At 46.2% G+C, this 20,291-nt stretch overlaps 1 protein-coding gene across 9 annotated transcripts in view; it reads right to left on the bottom strand.

The window, feature by feature from the left end:
• The window catches only part of TENM3 (teneurin transmembrane protein 3), a 436,872-nt gene that overhangs the window by 12,433 nt on the left and 404,148 nt on the right, over positions 1 to 20,291 (bottom strand). For all 9 annotated transcript variants that reach the window (XM_013058964.2, XM_045069405.1, XM_045069406.1 and 6 more), the window contains 3 exons: positions 9,687 to 9,862; positions 8,111 to 8,346; positions 978 to 1,274 (listed from right to left, as the gene is read on the bottom strand). In XM_013058964.2, the coding sequence (XP_012914418.1) occupies positions 978 to 1,274; positions 8,111 to 8,346; positions 9,687 to 9,862 (709 nt within the window). The remainder of the gene's footprint in view (positions 1 to 977; positions 1,275 to 8,110; positions 8,347 to 9,686; positions 9,863 to 20,291) is intronic.

Below are 20,291 nucleotides of genomic sequence, written 5' to 3'. Positions count from 1 at the left end.
CGAGACGGCGTGAGGTGAGCACAGCAGCGGCCCTGACTTGAGTGTCCGGGGGGACAGGTCACTCTGGCCGATGTGCGTAAGGCTGGAGGCAGTGACCACTGCGTTTGTGACTTGGGCTGCCCTGTGCCTCATGGGCCCAGGTGCAACAGGCATTGGAACTCAAAACAGAACCCTCCCTAGGACTCAAGTTTGTCTCAAGGGCAAATGAAACGTTCCACGAATTTGCTCTTTGGTGGATTTTGTTTTTTACAGAAGGGAATTACAGGGAGGTGGCCTGTTCCCTGTCCCTTTACTGTGCTTTCATCCCTCTGCATCACAGTCACTGTCCCAAACCTCTCAGAGTGTGACTGAGGGTTTTGCATGTGGGTAAGTTTAGGTCTTTTTTGGTGTCATGTTTAGTGCTTAAGGACAGAGGAAAGCCTTCCTGGGGAGGCTTACACCTTTTATATGCACAAGAGAGGAGAGATGACACAGAGTGCCCGAGATGCGGCTTTCTGAAAAATAGCCTCTTTTGGAATAATGCATAGATAGGATCTACACGCTTTTTGTGGTTATGCTGACGCACTGCCGGCAACAGCACAGAATGGACACACGAGCAGTGCTAACGTGAGGCTTTCTCAAATGAAAGAGCCAGCTCGGAGATGATTTACAAATGACTTACATGCTCAAGGTCTAATTTGTGAATGTTGTCGACGCAGAATCTTGGCAGGTGGACAGCGTTACTGCTTGTTTGTTTGTGGCATAAATCACTTAAAAGGGTCTCCAGTAGTAGAACCTAACTAAGGAGAAACTACTACTCTAATGCAGAAATTCATCACCGATGTACCAATGCGACTCACGTACTGATACTCAGAATAATAAACCGAGCCCGTCGCAGGCCCCCCCACCCCGGTTCTCCTCCCCCGCGGGGCTCTTGGGTGTCACTGACAAAGAGCAGTCATAGCTCCCCTCCTCTGACTCTCACCGTGCGGCCATACCTTGTCCAAGTATGTGTAGCTCCACGTTTTACCGTCCGCGAAGACCCGAGACACGATCCTCCCCTGGCCATCATAGTCGACTTTTTCACTAGTCGTGCCCCGTTGGACGCTTGCAATCTGGCCGGTGGACGAGTAGGTGACATTGACTGCCATCAGCTTGCTGCTGGGCAGCCAGAGAGTCGGGTGCCCTGACGTGTCGTAGGCAATCCTCAGCAGGAATTTACGGTGGTCATCATAGATCTTCTCTGTCTTTGTTGTTCGATCAAAGTCAACCGAAAGGAGGTTCCTGCCATTAACCTGTTAGAACAGAAACAGGATGAGAACGTAAGTCCTGCCAGCCCCATGCCAGCCCCTTATTACTCTTCAGAGTCCCCGCTATTGTTTAAACACCATTTATGATGATTGATTCTCTTTGTCAGTAAATTAATTTAGCAACTTCTTGGGTACAAGTGCAAGGCAGTAGATTAGCAGCTCCTTTAAAAGGTTTCATTAGGCAGAAAGACAGCCTGGCATTTGTTCAAAACCTTTTCAATTAGATGCTGTAAACTTAAGCAACTGATAAGAAAAATACCCAAACGTATTTGCTTTGAAGTTCGTTCGGAAGATATGGAGGTGGTCAACATGGCATCTCCGTAAATTACTCAAAGCCCCTCCGTCCACAAGACACTGGAAAATAATGGCTCAGTAGATTAATCTTGGCTATATTAAATAAAAACAGTAAATGTGACTCCAGCCCTTTGAGGAACAGTTAAGTAGAAGCTGGAACCCACATTACTGTAAATTATTAATGCGTCTAAATAGCAGGAGGTTACAAACACGATCATTGCTTTTGGCCCTGTGCTAAAATGTCACACGTTTTTAGAATGCCTTTCCCTTTAATAACATCTGGCCGACTGGTGGTGACCTCAGATGCTTCACTCCCCATCTACAGGGTCCGACCTTTGTGCTCAGTGTACAGATCTAGCGGCGTGTTGCTAAATCAGGTCTCTCTGTGGCTCTGTGCCATGTCCGGAATCTCCGACCACGTTTGGCGGTTGCTGCCCGGGATCCAAGGCACGCACAAGCCAGCACTGGTGACTGCAGTGGGAATGTGGCCGCGGTTACACTCTACTTTAGAAAACAGTCTGCGGGGTGCTGAGGACCCCCTAAGAGTGCATCTTCTGCAGCAAGACAGCAGCTTTCGGATGGCGATAGCCCAGACATAAAAAAATGTGCCCTGCCCGTTGGACTGTTAAACATTAAATGAGAACGTCTGAATTTTACACAACCACGTCTTCGTTAGAACTTTCAAAATGGACAGTTGCCGCTGATCGGTCACACGCATGTCGGCACACACGCCGCTTCTACAGCAACACCCACACCTACGTGTGCGCGTACACAATGAGCCTGTATATTTATGTAAACTCCAAGATGAAATGAATCTGTCATCTTACCATTGACATTAATCAAGCCCCACGGAAAGAGACTGTTTGACCTTGAACTTTCCAGTCGGCGGTTCAAGGGGCAAATCGTAATGTCCAGCGTCTGGGGAAAGGTATGGAAAGGTAAAGGTACAACACAAAAAGTCGTCCATGGAGTGAACTAGGTGAACTGCTTTTGGAGGCAGAAGAGCACCCAGACAGATGAGTCCCAGAAGGGGAGAAACGGTGGAGCCCCAAAGGCAATCCGGAGATCTCCGTGTGCCGGTTCCGTCTGTGCAGACCCAGCTCCTTGCCGCAGCAGAACCTGGTGTGTAAGGCGTGTGTGGCTGCGGGAGGAGCCCCATCTCCGTCCCTGATAGGGTCTAGAGGTGGCAGGACTTTGGGCTTTGGCCCCTCCGAGGCTGTCTGTCCATCTGTGAGGTGCTCAGATGAGAACCTTCTGGCTGGGCCGGTGATGTGGCTGGATTCTGTCTGGCGGGCTCAAGGCCGTCCGGGCTTCCGTTCTCCCGCACGAAAATGCCCGCATGTTGGTCCCTGCCTCCTGTGGCTTCCGTGACACTGCACAAGGTTACATTTGCAGAATGCTTTGCGGACCTTGAAGCTGCCGGCTAATATTACAAATACTGGCTTTAAAGCCTGTAGGAGGGTTTGATTTGAGAGCAAATGAACTCCGTACTCTGCTGGCTGCGTCCGGTTCTTCACCTTATCTTGGCATAAAACTTTTGATGCCTTAGAATGAGGTTTTGCACTAAATGGTTTCCTACAGTTCCGGAACGTATTTCTCTGATTGTGATTTAAAAAACAAAACAAAACACAACAAAAGGCATGGCAACCTCTGAAGTGTTTTCCCCCCTTTCTTCCTTCTGTAGGTGATTTCCGGCTTCGCCCAGCCACGTCTGACTGCCTGTGCAGTGTCTGTGGACCGTGTGGCCCACAGGACTGCCCCATCTGTTTGCATTTTACTTTGTGTCATTTTAATTTGTATTTCAATTCTTTACTGCATTCCTTAACCACCCTTGAGCTCTGCAGTGCTGCCTCTGGTTAGAGCAGGAGCGATCTGGACGCAGGCCTGCAAGACCGTGGGGTATTAAAAGGAGCTAGGCAAAGAGCAGCAGGGGCCCTTCTTCCCACGGCCCGCACCCTGCCGCCCCCCTCTTCCCCTGGTTCGTGGATATGGCTACGCAACCCCAAAGCATCCAGGTGGCAATCACAGGGTAGTCCCCGTGCGCCCCACCATACCCAACATGCCGCCATATGGAAGCATCTAGAAGCATCGAGAGACGGAACATCTGCATACAAGTTTCAGTTTTTCTTTTCATCTAGACAGACGCCGGGTGCAGTGCCTTTCCTGCACCCTCAGACTGGAGCAATGAGGAAAGAATTAGCACGTGGCTGCGTTTCCCCCGCATTCCCAACACGAGCCAAGGTTTCAACCAGTCTGTTTCCAGACACCAGTCATTGTTATTGAATATGTAAAATTTCAAAGATACTAACAGATCTTGTGTTTCCTTTGTTCTTCTCATACTCGCCCAAACTTTCTCCTTCTGGTATTATAAACAAAGTGCAGAATTCAAGGGACATTTCGATTCTAGGACACAGTCCTACTTAACTGTACCTTAATGAAATTATGGCAACGTTTCCACCCGCCCTTTTTTTTGGACAGTCATAAAGGACCAGCATTGTTCCGTGTCCCAGTGGCCTTTTAATAAATAGTTTTAATATAAAAAATATCAATTTAAATTGAATAGTTCATCTAAGATGAAAAACCTTAGATCAGATCATTACTGTACCTTCAGCTATACGAAAATGAGTCGAAATGCTGTGTTTGGAGAGGAGATCACCATCAAGTCCTTAGTGATACACAGCATTTCTTTAAAGCAAGCACGGAAAATCCCCCATTTCTAAGATGACGTCCGGCATGACTGTGAGGAAATCACAGTGTCTGGGAACAGGGGCAGCGATCATCTTCCTCCCAGAATGCTTGAAAAACTGAGGTGTAAAGATGTTAAACAACATCTTTATGTTTAAAGACATCAAGCACCATCGGATTATATTCCCGTATCTGGAATGTTATGGGGGGAGGTAAGGGCTGGCTCATCACCCAGTACGCTTGGTGACAACGTCACGACGCCCCCGTGTCCCTGTTGGAACATCAGCTGGCTGCAGACTGTTTCGTGTCTCTCTGTGTGTCGGCGCTGACATGGTACCGTCCCACTCTGGGCTGCGACGCTCAACTTCGAGTGACAAATAGCACATCAGGCAAACGTGGCTGGCAGAATTAGATTCGAGTACGCTCTCACATTCATGCATGCTTTTATTTATTTTACTTTATTTTTTAATTTATTTGAGAGAGAGAGCCAGAGTGTGAGAGAGAGAGCATGAGCAGGAGGAGGGGCGAAGGGAGAAGCAGACTCACCGCCGAGCAGGGAGCCCTACAAGGGACTCGATCTCAGGACCCGGGATCATGACCTGAGCTGAAGGCAGAGGCTTACCGGACTGAGCCCCCCAGGCACCCCTGCACGTATGCCTTTAAATACAATTTTGACTTCCAAATTTTGAGAGTTTCTTTTTTAAGTGATTCACTATTTTTTTTTCCCCCTTTGAACATCTGAATTCTGGGCAAGTTTAGAAGATATATCTTACTTTTTAGAATGCCATAGCAATTGTTTTGTTTTGTTTTTTGGTAATGGAGGAAAGGCTGGTTCCAAAGTCCAGCACTGACAATAAACGAGGGATATTTACAAACGTAAGAGATGGACAAACAATTTTTATGCCTGGGTCTTTTTTTTTTTTTTTTTTAAACTTAGCCACAAACAAGCAAGCTCTGGAAACATCTAATCTTTAGTTTGCAATGTTTTCCCACATCGCTCCCAATTTCATTTGCTTGTGATTTCTGACTGTATTTCCCTTTCCCCTTAATGCACATTTCGGAGAAAATGCTCTCCGCGTTGCTCGTCTCTTGTTAATTTTCCTTCTCTACACTTTGCTTTCAGAAACTTTTTAAACTACAGTATCTGGTGCCCTATTAGAGCTACGTCATCTAGGGAGAGTTAGGTTTGTGTCCAGCAGTCAAACATTTGCAAGGATGGGTTCTTCATGTCGCTTCTCGCTGGGATCGAGATGCAGTGAGATAAGCCGTATTACAGAGCCAGCTTTTCCTCCTTCACTCACTGAATCAATATTTGAGCGCCCACTCTGTGTCGCGCACCTCGCTGAATTTAGTCAAATACCTTAAAAATGAAAAGCAGCCTCTGCTAGGAAATCATGTAAGGTAAGAGGGGGAATGTTCTCTGTTTCAGGAAGGGGTGAGATGCAGCTGAGCGGCTCTCCAGGCTGGTCCCCGGGTGCTCTTATCTTTTCTTCTTCCCGCAAAGTGAGGTGTCTGCTTCGTTTTGAATCAGGCAGAGAACCAGAGACACGAGATAGGATTTCCTCTACTCTTCCTGATTTCTTTTAATGCCCAGAAAAGCCGTGTTACAAAGAAACAGAGGACATGCTTACACCTAGCTTGTCTCAAAGAAGAGAAGGCAGCCTATTCTGCGGTCGGTTTCCGGGCAAAGCGTGTCCCCTACTCTTGCCGTGTTTTCCTAACAAGTGTGCTAAACGGCTTTTTCCTATCTCTCCCCCCTGGGCGGGTGTAAATGCCTAATGCACGTCCTGTGGTAGAGATTCTCCGAGTTAGGGAATATGTAATCATGCCTTTCACTTGTAAAGTACTTCCACATTGTCTCATTTGATTCTGCAACATTCGTGGGCCTAGCAGGCAGGTATTTTACCCATTATGTGGGTACGCTATGAAGCCCATGTCTACGGCCGATATAATGTCGTAACATTATGATATCAGGGCAATATTATATTACTTGTATCCTATCTAGAGCATCATGATCTACATAAGGAAAAGGAGGTTTCAGAGATGTTACGATTTTTTTCCATAAGGTTTATTATTAGCCCAAAGTGGAGCCTGATCTAGAACCCCCATTTTTGGAATTCTAGTCCGTGCTGTCTTCTGAGATAGGGAGCACAAGTGTGAGCTGCATCTTTGTATCTTTTGGTGAAGGAAGTCCTGTGTCCGAGGGTAGGTGTGGTTGTGTGTGTGTGTGTGCGCGCGTGCGTGTGTGCATGGGCATGTGTCACGTGTATCATGACCATTATAGGGAGAGCTGGATAAGATAAAGCCCGTGAACTAGCTTCCAGTTCGCAGTGGCCCAAGGAAGCAGGGTTCCTGGAAAGAAGTCGTAGGTGGAGGCAGCCACCCCTGATTCCTAGGCTCGAGAGAGGGAAAGACAGGGAGCCAGAGTTTACTTGGATGACAGACCAACCCTAGGAAAGGGACCTGAAACAAGTTAGCAGCTGGTTTTCTCTCCAGTCACTTTATCTTCAACTCTACTGTTAATCTTCCCTCTAGGGTTCTCTTGCTTTTTCTCCTCACTTCTCTCTTGGAACAAGTCCCTCTCCAGCGTCCCCTCGCTCCTGCCTGCCGCAACTCCTGAACCAGGCGGCTTGGAGCTAGGCCACCCTGGCTCCCGTAGCGTGGGAGATGGGGGAGGTGGGAGCACATAGCGCTGGAGCCAGAAGGTCATGCATTTAGAGTCCCAAACACCTGCCTTGAACTTGAAGTGAAATCAGAATGTAACCTGTAAGCTGGAGACAGACTGCATGTGACCCACTGATCGTTCATTCTTTTATTTGTTTCTTGGAAATAGCCAGAGACAGCATGTATTAGCTGTTTCTTACCCTGAAGGAGTGTCAAGGTAAATCATGTTGGCCTCTTAAAATAATAATTCAGCCATTTTTGGTGCAGGAGAAAGGATATTAATGATATGCTCTGTGTTTTAGTCTCTCTCTCTTGATTTTCAGTCCTTTGTTTTTAAATGGCAAAGGTAAGTAATTTTAGGAATATTTGTCTCCATTTATCTCATAAACCGAAATCTGTTTGCTAATACAAAGAATGAATCAGGTTCAGTTTATAGTGGTCTGAAGGTGGTTTCATGGAACTTGTGTTTTAGTACCTAATCTATGTTCTCCACCCAATAGCTGTCAAAAACCACAGCTTGCTTTCTCGATATATTTGGCCCCCAATGTGAGAGGAAGAAAAAAGAAAAAAACAACACCCGAAAAGGTAATGTGGAGAACATCTTGCAAAGATCAATGACACCAGCATAATCAGAAATATCACTGCATTTCTCATAAAGACAATATAAATCAATAGCAAGGAGGTGACAGGTTCTGCCACTGATATTCTTCCAAGTGTCCCAACTATACTCTAAAAATATTGAGGAGAAAGACTCCACCTTTCCATGGCCAACCCATCTCTTAATGATCTGAAAAACTTTCAATATTTAAGCTCACCCTCATTTACACTCATCTCCACATTAGAAAGCCATCCCTCCCTACTGAGCGGCTAAAGGAGAAGTAGATGATGATCAGGATAATATTAGTAAGGCGACCATGGACTGACGTCCAGGCTAGTTGGGATTGCGCTCCATGCAACTGCCTGATGTCTCAGGGAAGAACTGATTTTTAACCACAGATATGTTGAGAAAAAGCTTTGCTGCAATAGTCAGCTTTTATTCCAAATCATCTACTGGCCTGCCGGTTGCTATACGTCATGCTGGAGGGGGATCTGCTGCCCTGTGTGTGGCTCTGGGCGGATGACAATGGCGAGGGACGAGCGCTAGGCACCCTCCCTTGGGGACATGACATCCGGCTTACCCGAAGCTTCCGACCAAAGACGTTGACTTTCCCCTGGGCTTGCTCTTTCCGGAACCTCCACTCCACCAAATTTTGCCCGTTCTCGCCAGGAAGACTCATGTTCCGCTTGGCAACCGTCGGGTTCGCTGTGCCGGCCAGAACGTGTGGCTCTGTCTGGTAGTGTGAATCCAGGCCGCTGGCGTAGATGATTCTAAGCGAGCCGTCGTAACCGATCTGGTAGCTGTTTCTTAACTGATCTGAAAAACAAGGAGCCGAAAACAGAAGCTACAACTATGAATTAATCCCTCGGTGGGGGCATGCAGGTACAGACATTCCTGAAGTGCTGACCGAACTCCGCATACAGGGAAACAAAAAGTACCGAGTGATGTCCTTTTACAACGTATCACAGACGTCAACAGCTTTGATTTCTGGTGTTTTCGTGCTGTTAACAGAATGGGCGGGGTAGTAAAGGCAGGATTCAGGGGAATTTACAGTCCTTCTCCACTTCTCTTCCTACACCCATCTCTCCCACGTTTATTAAACATCTTTTGCAAAGATTTCATATCCGTACACTGTATACCAAAAAGATGAGAGGATATTCCCCTGAAACTGATTTTTAAAAAAGCAAGCCATCTTCTACTTTGTACAAAACCCTTCCTGGGGTGCCTGGGTGGCTTAGTGGGTTAAAGCCTCTGCCTTTGACTCAGGTCATGATCTCAGGTCCTGGGATGGAGCCCCGTATCAGGCTCTCCGCTCGGCAGGGAGCCTGCTTCCTCCTCTCTCTGACTGCCTCTCTGCCTACTTGTGATCTCTGTCAAATAAATAAATAAAATCTTAAAAAAAAAACCCTCTTGCATTATAAGCTACTGCCTTGATTTGAAATTTTTGAGTGATATTGGACCATTTGGAGAAGATAGGAATTTAAGTAATAATAATTTTAGATGACTGCAGAGATTCGTGGGGAGAATTGGTAAAACTAGTAAGTTCAAAGAAGTTTAGCCCATACTTGGTAATTATTCTTGGAGCTATGACATCACAATTGTAACAGTCATGGTAAACAGGTTTTTCCAAGATTGTGTCAAAAAGGAATATGGCAGGGGGTTCCATCATGAATATATTGGATATACACGTCTATCTATGGACAGGACGACAAAAAAGAAAGTCCAGATATTACATAAATATACATGCAGAATTTAGTATTAAATTTCCAGGGGTCGCGTCACACGTGGATGGAAATGCAGCATCGTGTGCAGACTCGGAATGTGCTCTATCTCAAATGCCTGCGCTTCCGCGGCCATGAAGAGGACCCACTCCCCCAAATTGCAGCGGATGACTCAGAAAGGGTCTGATGACGCATGTGAAGAGCTGCAACCAAGTTGCTTTTGGAAGCGACAGTATGCGTTAGGAGATCTGAGATATGTAGGTATCACGAAATGAACACTACCGATAGACCCGGGACTGTTTCATCAATATCTCTAGAGGCTTATGTCTTCACCTTCCCTTTTCTGGCTCATCTTAGAAAATGGGGTCACCGCATTCTATGGGGGGTGCTAGTGGCATTTAAGGTTATCTGTTCCCAATCATCTTTCGGGTTTACCTTGAACCATGGTGTAGAAGGAGTCGATGGAGGACAGATTCGAAGTGATACTGACATCCTCTTCACGGCTGGACGACTCGATGTCCACTGTGATAGCCTTGTCCATGTCCCCGTGCAGGTTCGTGACCACTCCGGTTGGAAACGTCACATTCGTCAGGCGACCTTCGCTGTCATAGCTACATAAAAGAGGCATCGACTGGGTGTTAAAGAGCTCTTCTGACGTATGATGTCAGGGGCGGCAATATTAGCCGTGGAAATTTGGAAGAATATTTGCCTTTGTGCATGAGCCATGCAGAGTGAGGGCTTCAAACGCGCTTTGAAGTCATCAAAAGCCTGTTTAACACAGAAAAACCTCACCGGCGAGAGCAAGAGTAAACAGAAGAGCTCACCGTCTCCGCAACTTCTCTGAAGTGCGACCAAAGTCCTCCTGCATGTCTCATTTGCTGTTTCAAAGGGAACATGTTTACTGATATTAAATCCCTTAGTCTTTGCCATATTTTTTTACGAAGTAGATTTAATTCGCTGTTATATCAGTTTTTAAAGTTTTACTAACTTACGCCCTCCAGCGCGGTGTCCTAGGACTATATGGAATTTTGTAAAATGGTACGTACACCTCGTATGCACTATGTAAGAATATCCTTGTCGTATCTTGTGACATCGTCAACAAACACACACAATAAAGCCATTACAGATTTTCTTATGCCTCAGTGTTGACAAACGTTATAATGGTAGAATGGGACCCAAATGTTGCCAGGTGGGGGGGTGCTGGGGGGAGGGAGATTCTCTTGTCCGGCCTGACGTTGTACGAAAGAACGAGGTCTTGAATGATGATTTATTATGTTTACTGAAATGCAATGTACTATTTCCTGACATTTAATGATTAGTTGCTTTTCAATTATATGCTTACTTTTTTTAGCATTTAGAAGAGGGAACATATAATTAAACGCCAGGATATCTTTTAATAAAAAGCTGTCCTATGCATCATAGACATAACATTTTAGTAAAGAATGGATTTTTGGGTGACTTTTCTATTTGTGGCAGCACCAGAGAAAATTTCAGAAACGATGGTGTGGTTTGAAGAAAAAAAGAAAAAAAAAAAAAAGATAGCAAATTCCAGACGGAACACAAGGCACTTCCTTGGGACAGCAGTACGTGTAGTAAGCCCAGATTTCAGCTTGGTCCCAAGGCTGCTTCATTAAGAAAAGGTCTAAACGAAATGAGATCTTGCACGATCTCTTACTTACAATAAGCCCAGATGCAGAATGGTAGAGAAAGGGTCTTCTTAGCAAAAGAAGTTCCCAGCGGAGGGGAAAAAGGTGGGGAGGCTCCCAATGATCGGTGTAAATACGGGGTAGCAGGGAATTAAGGGGTAGAAAAAAGAATTTAAATTACATTTTGCAAGAAAAGGAGAGGGTTTTTAGAGGGTAAAAAGAGTGGTTTTGGAAACTGTGGTTCATACTGACGGACAAGATTCTAGATAATGAAGGTAGAGAAGACTGAGCAAGGGCAGTGCCATGGTAGAGCCAGGAAGGAAGGAGGAGGAGGAGGAGAGAGACGATGTCTGCTCGGGGTCCGGTCAGGAGGTGATCCCATTAATTCCGGGGGGACAGCATCAGTCAGACGGAGGGTCTGACCGGATCTGACAATTTGCCCTGGTGCTTAGCCAACGGCCCGCGCGGGCACTCAGGAAAGAACAAGCAAGCGAGGGAGAAGCAAAGAGAAAGGAAATGCACCATTAAGTGTAATCATGGTTTGGGCCCATAAAAGGCAGAGCTGAAATTAAAAAAAAAAGCAGCCTCCTTCCCCTCCCCACCAGCCCAAATGCCCCCAGCCGATGAAGACATCAATGAAAGAAATCCAACGTGGCTTATTGCTGTCATTGCTTTTTAAAAGAAATTACTGCTCTTGGAGAAACAAACAAGGCGTAGCTTTGTGTACGCAGAATTATTGACAAAACCAGCTTAAGGCTCAGTCTTCACCTGGACGTAAAGCTGGCGTCTCTTTACATTCCTCCCAGGCTATCGTGTCTTGAAGAAATCAGCCTACTTTCGAATGCTCCTCCGGAAAAGGCAGTCCCGCACCGCGTTCTCCCCCACCCCCCTTCCCATTTTACAGACGGAAACGCGAAAACATGCTGCACTCGGGGGCCTGGATCAGGCTCTCATGGCATCCGATGACTAGGCCATAACGGGGCTTGCATGTGCCGGACGCCAGGGCCATGATCCTTGTGTAAATCACAGAGGCAGCTGCTTTCTATAGAAGGTGCCGCCTGCAAACACTTGGCTGATCCCTTCTTGCTGCCATCCCTCCCCTTGCCCTTTCTGACCCTGGTTGACGTAGAATTTTCTAGCTCCATTCTCATCGAAGTGGGAAGGTCACCTTCTTGCCGCAGAAAGCATTTCCCCAACCTTGGCCTCTGCTTTCTCAGTCGGCTCTCCTGCCCGACCCCCTGTCCTGCTGGGCAGGCATCTCGAATCCCATGATGCTGAGCACATGGGGACAAACCACGGGATTCTACACGTCCAGATTCTAACCTATTAGCCGTTGGTTCTTCGGAAAATACAAACGCAAGTAACTGTTGTAGGTGGGACACTCAGAATGACACAGGGTTAAGCCGGGATCTCAGGGGCCCAGCTTCCTGGTTGGGCCCCGAGAGTCCTGAATTTGTGCCTTCAGAGCAAGGGCCGGGTCGACAGGAAGGTGCAGGCAGGCTGGGGTGCTTGCACGAGGCAGGTCAGGACGGGTGCTCCGGTCGAAGGACCTCACCTGCCCAGGTCCGGCGGCAAGCGCTTCCCAGACTTGCCAGAAAAAAAAAAAAAATCAGGGACCAACAGAGCATTTTTATCTAAAGAAGCAACACCTGTTATCCATCCTTTCATAAAGAAGAGGCCACTGAAATAAACGACAGGCAGAAAGGACCTAACTCTGGGGGAGAGAAACCATTGTTTAAAAGGAGGAAGTGAAGCTTGGTGAAAAAAATTCTCCACATCGTTTATGTTTTTCTTTGTCTTTCTTTCTTCTTCTTTTTTTTTTTTCATTTATGCTTTTCATTTCAGCGTGGATCACTGAAAAGTTTTCCCGCAGATTAGCACCCATGTCAGGAGAAACGAAAATAAGATGGAGGAGAGATCTTAACATCACCAGGAGACTCTGGAGAAGGGGCTGAGAGAAGAGAAGGAGTCAACGCTGACTTTCGGAAATGCGAATCCTTTACCTTTACCTATGGCAAGAGAGGAGGAGCGATGCACCAGCCGATGGCCACCTGTCCTCCAGAAGGCTCGGAACCTCCGTACTAAAGGCGGCCTTCCCCTCACATACATGCCTCGGGACAGAGTCTCTGCTCCCGTGCAACGCTGTGGCTCGAGTTAATGCTGCTTGGCCTTGGTGGTGAACCAGCCGGGCCCCGCTTGTGTATCTGAGACGGAGCTTTCTTTTATTAGCCGTTCGAATTTACAATGCAGTAGGCTCTAGGGAGTTTGAATAGAACATCAACCTCATGCTCTCCATTCCAATCCTCTGGTCTCGGCCTCATGGCTTCAAATTCATAACACAGCACATTCTTTTAGCTCCCGATTGACCCTCTTCACAAAGAAGTCTCCCCAGAAAAAGACAGACTCCCTCAGGCTTTTCGTGACCTTCTGCTCTCTTGCTGATGGGATGCCCTTATTTGATGTTTATCTATTTGTTCGTCTTTAATTTTGATTGCATTTTGCCTAGACTTGCTGTTTCAGCCTTTGTGGTATATTTTTAAATCTCTTTTTAAGTTTCCTAAGCAGCGGGATTATGGACCAATGCCCCAGAGAGTCAGAGCCTCGGCCCCTGTCAGTTGAAATGCTGGATTCGTCCTGACGTGAAATGTCCTCTCTCCCCCTTGTAGAGAGAGGTTCCCACTCTGCATTTTCCCTTCGCCACCTCTCAGATACCTCCATCCCCTTTCCCACAGCCGCCCTGGATATAAACATGCATCTTCTTGTCCCTCCTCATGTTCACGAATAGCAGATTAATCTTCTGGAACACCACTGTGCTATACTTCCCTGCCCCTCCGTGGTTCCTCAACTGAGAGAAAGATCGCCTGAGTCACACTGTTGCCAACACAATGTCAACACACTCTTCATACTGCAAACTCATTCCGGTGCAGACAGGGCGCCAGTCTCGAAAACCTTCTTTAAAACTCCATGACAAGATTATCTGTTGTCTTCCGTGTTTTCCCATAAAATGGGAAAATGTCATGTCTTTACAAATTATCTCCTGCTTTTGAGAAAAATCTGCGTAATGAGAGTGGGCCTCTGGAGAAGCAAGTACACCGGAGAAGAGAAGCAGTGGATTCAGCCTGGGCCTGAGTTCGTTGATCTTTCTCAGACAGGAGCCAAGCTGATGTATGTACTCATGTAGTGCTGGCCATGCCGCTCCTGAACCCTTCCTCTCTTCGCCCACAGAAGAGTGAAGCTAAACACGGACACTTTATACCGACTGGTTTCTCCAGCCCGAAGTCGACCTGCTCTGAGACGGTTGAGGCAACAGGAGATGTTGGTCTGAGGGCATTCTGGGACCTCTGAAGGGGATGAATGTTCAAGTTAAGTCCGACTTAAGACTGGCCCTTCCTCATCTTTCCGGGGCCACCCCAGGACAAGCGTACGCTGGGGGGTACTTAGTGAACCCACATCATCTGGTGTCAGGCTTGTAACAAAGCAAGGATGTCTCTGAAGGGGACTTACCCAGCCTGCCTTGCTCCCCACTGTCCCCCTGATGCAGAGGGACAATGTTCTCTTGCAGCCACTGGAGTTCCTTAGGTTCCAATTTCCGTCCATAGTTCAACAGCCAGCACTCCCCGCCGCCCCGCAAAACTCCCCTTCATCTCGCCATCTGTTAGGGCAATACCTCTTTCCCACAGAGCTAATGTGGTACAACATCTCATCGGCCGCTTCAGTGAAGGAGACCAAAATGACTAACCCTCTCACGGCAAAATGTGGGCGCGAATCCTTCCTTGCTCCTCGTTCCCGGCAAAGGCCGCGCACAACAGTGAAAACAGCAGAGCAGAGCCCGATCGAAACTTCGAATGGTGGGCTGACTAGGGACCCTAATAGCAAGACTGGGATTTGTCACACGACTATCTAGAGAACTTACATTGGCCTATTCTAGAAACGAGTCTAAGGTTTAGGCATTTTAACAATTATCTCAGAGACAAGCCGTAATTTCTTTCGAGTTCAGCAGCAATAGCATCAGTAAGAAATCTGCACAAATCAGGCACTGGGGAGAAAAGTATTAATTCTCATGATTTCTGTCTCGAGTGCTGAGCGGATCTCAGGGAGCAGGGGTGAGACCTGCACCGGCCGGGGAGGTGACTGACGCCTGTTTACATTTCTTTGCTGCCAAGCTGTAGCTCAGTCACAGGTCTTTGCTGTTGGGGGCGAATCTGGACCAGCGCTTTGTTCTATTCTACCAGAAAGGGCAGCGGTCTGAAGCCGTGCCTGTATTCTCCTGTTCCAACACCTCAGAAAACGAGTTCAGGGAAGCAGAGACCTGGTGGACCTTTCCTACCTCCCCTCGCTGTGAACACGGAGCCCAGGGATAGATGGTCACAGGCGGGACATACTGTTCAGAGATCGAATCCAAGAAATGGAACCTGATGCCTCTTTCCTTCCACAGCTCCGAAGACCACATCAGGGAGTCGGGACAAGGAGATACCCCAGCTTTGAAATTCCTGTGCCTCGAGACAAAGGCAAGTCAGGACAATCCAGAATTGGTTCTCCTTGGGTTGGAGAGATTCTTGATTGGCCATCATTGAGAGAAGGATCCTATTTAAGTCCAATTTCTTAAAACAAACAAACAAACAAACAACCCCAGCTGTTTATTGACTGAGGAAGGCTGAGGTGAGCAGGACTCCTCTGTTTAGAGAACACATCTCGGCTTGTTAGAGAGCAGATGTCAGGGAAATTTGGGCTCCAGAGAATCTGGCAGCTTTGGCCACCAGGCTCCCTGCCCTGAACCAATGCCCTCCACGGCCCTCACCTGTTCTTCGGGGCCCCTTTCCCTCCAGCTCCTCTCTCAGGGGCTGGGACCTCTGGCTTCCAAAGCGTCAGGCACCTAGAATCATGGGGGCCTTTTCCAAGGTATTTTCTTTCTTCCCTCCTTTCTTCCTTTCTTCTTCCCTCCCTCTCTCCCTCTCCCTTTCTTTCTTTTTTAGATTTTATTCATTCCTCTGACAGAGAGCACAGGGGGGGGGCGAGCAGCAGAGGGAGAGGGAGAAGCAGACTCCCCTCTGAGCAGGGGCCCATCCCAGCCCTCGGGGATCAGGACCTGAGCCCAAGGCAGATGCTTAAGGACAGAGCCCCCAGGAGCCCCTACCGTGAGGTCCTCTGGAATTGCATATGCACTTACAGATTTGCACAGGCTGTTACCTTTCTCACTTGCTCTACATCACGAATAACCACTGCCTAAACTCATTCCTGGGGTCTTAAAGGGTTCGGATTCAGTCCTCCTGACAAGGCCCTGGTTCACGCCGGAAGTCGTGTGACTTTCCAATATGCAGCCATTTCATTTCCCTGGATTAGAGCACTCTTCTAATATTTCTTTTGTTACTTGGACTCTAAAGATCCAGTTTAAATACTGCATCTGTGAGTAAAGAACTTTCTACCAATCCCTTTGGGCAGCCTTTGCTTTTGCCTTTACTAGAACTTGGCTCCTTTTTTTCCTTTCCTGGAGCTAGAAATAGAAAGAAGTTTCTTCTAGCTGATGCTTGCCTTATATTCACTAAGTACTTAAAAATTTATTAACTACTCCTTTATATAAACTGCAGGTTTTTCCAGCTTTTGCTGTTTATATACGGCTCTTCATTACAAGGCTCAGAGATGGGAAAATATTAATTTATATAAGACTTAAATTCTTAAAGTAGGTTTAAACTGAACGAAACCTAGTTTTTAGCCAGGGATACAATGTGGTATTTCTTTACATTAATATTTTCTCAGAAGTTTATATATATTATATATATGTATATATATACACAGATGTGTATACATACATATACACACACACACATTATATTATTTATTTATTATGTTTGGGGAGGTCTCACTGTACAAACTGCAGATTTACCGAACTTCGGGATGACCCAGGGTCTGGGAACTGTGTTTTGAAGTGTGTGCATGTGTACCTTTGAGATGGGGTAGTGAGATGCAGGAGAGGGGGGGCTAAGTGAGGATTTGGGGTGACCCGAAGCATGGGGATGGCACCCCCAATCATCTTATCTTCTTCACAGACTGCTTTCCACAACCCTGGGAGTGCATTCGCCACACGAGTTCTGCATCTGCAGCCCCTAGACATTCTGAAAGCATTCTAGGACCCTGGCCTATGGGCAAGGACTTTCTCTGGAAGGCTGGGGAACGAGGGTAGCCAGGGGTGAGGGGTGCTGAAGCTGTTTTTATTTCGGTATCATGGAGGAGCCAGAGATATTGGATAGTCTCTGGAAAATAGCCCTCTGTGAATCTTCGGATTTGGGATTGTTAAAAAACGAGCTGTTTGCTTTCACTGGTTGTCAATGAGCAATTTCTTGTCCTGTTACCCAACGAGCCTTTAAAACGGTTGGTGTATATAACACAGTCTTCCAGTAAATCATTGGATAATCACTGTGTCAAAGGGGAGCTGCACACACATGGGGCTGTCAGATTTAGACAGTTACATAATTAAAGAGGGAATTCAACACTTTCGGAAGCTGCATTTACTCACTCTGGAACCATTACGGAGCAAGTTAGCACATCTAGAACATTAATTTGCTAAATGGAACACATTGAAAGGGTTACTGTAGCCTTGCAACCGTTGAAACACTGCAGATTATACTGAGAAAATTTGGAGACATTTTCTATTATGTTGTATGTTGAGATCTACCGAGAAAACCTGTATCAGACTTTACTTGCTGCGACTGCTTCAAGTCCTATGACTAACACACAAATAACCCTATTTCCCTTTCTGTTTTCAAACCTGGACAGAATGAACTCTATCTTAAAACCAGATTGCAGGAGAAAACTGGAGTAAGTCACGTATTAATAAAAGCATTGCCTTTGTAGTGCTCAGGTTAATGTTTGAAACGTACAGAGCCCACTTTGTTCAATCGCCTGCATATTCTGTTTGTTTGTTTGTTTGTTTTTACTGGTGTCTCTGGGAATACACCTTCTGGTTAAAAATTCAAAGCAAAATTACTAAACAGTTAAACAAAATAGAAAACATGGAAATCAACCATAGTGTTTCCCTATGATTTTAAGGGCTCTAATAAAATCTCTTAAAAATCATCCTCCAAGTCTTAAGTGTTTTCCTTCCAGGAGCCAAGGAAGCAGAGACGGACAGAGGGTCGGCAGAGGGGAGGGAGGATGGCGGAGCCAGGTGATGGGGACGGAGGGGGGACCCGTCCTGATGAGAACTGCGTGGTGCACGGAAGTGTGGAATGACCCTCGTGCATCTACGTGCATCTGAAACTAAGATCACATGGTAGGCTGACTACGTGGAATGAAAAACAAAAACTTAAAAAAAAAAAAGGAAGAAAAAGGAAAAAAGAAAATAAAGGGCGTGTGTGTGACACCTAGTACCATTTCTAGACACGTATTTATAAAACGGGCTTTGTTTTGAATGCAGTTTCTGGCAGGAAGAGCATGGCACCGTGGTTTCCGGGTTTGAATGTTCAGGCTCGGATGTCAGCGGCCCATCCCAGGCAGGAAGACTGTCCCCGTTTCGTGCTGTGGCAGATGCCTCTCCAGCGTCCCTGCCATCACAGGCTCCTGGGGTAACACACGTGAGGAGGGCACACTACAGCACGGACGTCAGGCTGTTTAGACAGGATTCGGTGTTAATGGGCACAGCGCATCTAATTTGGAGTAACTCATCTCTTCTAATTTGGAGTCGTTGAGTTTTCCAGATCACCTGCATTTTCCATGCACTAGTTGGGGTCCGTTGTCCACCCTCTCTTGACCTGGCCTGTCTTCCCTCCTTGAGATGGCACATGGATACTTTCCCAGAGTCTCAGAACTGATGTCCGGGAGAGTCATGGGTTTGCCATGGGTGCAGAGCGGAGTTTATTATCAAGAAATGGTTCAGAAGCTCATTCTGAATTTGCTAAATTTGGGTGAGAGATGAGGAAGCACTCGAATGAGAAGCTAGAGACCCATATGTATCTACATAAATGTGTAAAAGCGGAAGCCCATTAATTTACTCTGTACATTTGAACGGAGCTCATGAGAGAGCACACCGTCAGCTCCACAAATATAAAGTTCTAAATGATGAATACATAAGGTTGGTGTGTGATGATGATAGAAAAGTTGACAGAAGATGACAGAAAGATTGCCACCAACCTGCCTGTGTATGTGTACGTATCAGTCAGGACTCAGAGCATTTAAAAAAAAAAAAAAAAAAAAAGGTGTCTTCTTTAACCAGACAGAAGAGCATCAGAATGCTATGCCCAAACAGTTTACCTTTTCTGGGGGTGAGCAAGCAGAGAACTGTGAAATGCCATTTACTAGTCAATAATTTATTCTATTGCCCCATTCAATACACCGGATTTGCTTTTGTGTGCATTCAAGTGTGAGAGCTGTGGTTTCGCTTTGGGTCTAAATGTTTCAAATAATACACTTTTAGTAGGTAAGATCTTATTGACCACCCTGAAATTATTCTAGCTAAGGAACTGTAACATGTGATCATTGTTTCTAAATGGTGTGAATACCAGCATGAAATGGTCCCTACTACTAAGGGAAGGGAGTAACGAGGCTTATCACAGTGTCCTCACACATTAGCTAGTTGGACATCCTTTTCACTGCTTGACAAGTCAATGGAAGAGGAGATGTTGGACAGGAGGCTTATTCAATCAGTAGCACAGAGTTACTCAGTCCGTGAAACAGATCAGTCTACCTCTGAGATTTCAAAGCTGAGTTACAAACCCTCTGGCAGTCTTCCTATCATCCCATCCAGTAGCACGTCCAAGAATATTGGCCACTTCTCTACCAAGTCACAATAGGGACATAATCATGACAAAGAACAAGGAGAGAAACAGCTGCTAAGGAGAAAATGCTATCTCTAGTTTTGAGATGAAGGTTCTTATAGTTCAGAAACTATCTGTGTACCCTAAAAAATCACCCTATTTTATGGGTGACTGATAAGAATCTCAATTTGGGAACTGGGTTTTCTCTTCTTAGACTCATCCTTTCTGATTGTAGGTACAACAATATACCTCAAACGCATCTGCCTGGGACACGTTCTCTGTCTTGACTCCCAGCCAGCTCCTTAAGACCAACATCTTAGAAGGCAGTGCCATCAAGACAAAGACATTTTTCTCATTAACTATATTGCTAATACACCAACTGAGGAAGTCCTGATTGTACAAAGCCAACGAAACTTGAGTAAACATGTACTATCAATATCAGCAACAAAGAATACAAATTGTTAATATTTTCAGCATTGACTCTTGGTGCAGAGAAGTCCAAACTATCTGAGAAAGCAAGTGAGCAAAATTTATAGGGTACTCTTTCCATGAAGCCTGGGCAAGAGCCAGGGATGGGTTCTATCCGGCTCTTCTGTGTAAATAAACATTCACTTGTCTACACCGTTGGTTTTGCTCTCTATTCCTTC

Source organism: Mustela putorius, unplaced genomic scaffold, assembly GCF_011764305.1.
Source record: "Mustela putorius furo isolate JIRA1106 unplaced genomic scaffold, ASM1176430v1.1 tig00003932_pilon_pilon_pilon:0A:0A, whole genome shotgun sequence".
NCBI classification, from domain to species: Eukaryota; Metazoa; Chordata; class Mammalia; order Carnivora; family Mustelidae; genus Mustela; species Mustela putorius.
The sequence above is the reverse complement of the archived record's forward strand: the minus strand, read 5'-3'. Positions and strand labels throughout refer to the sequence as shown.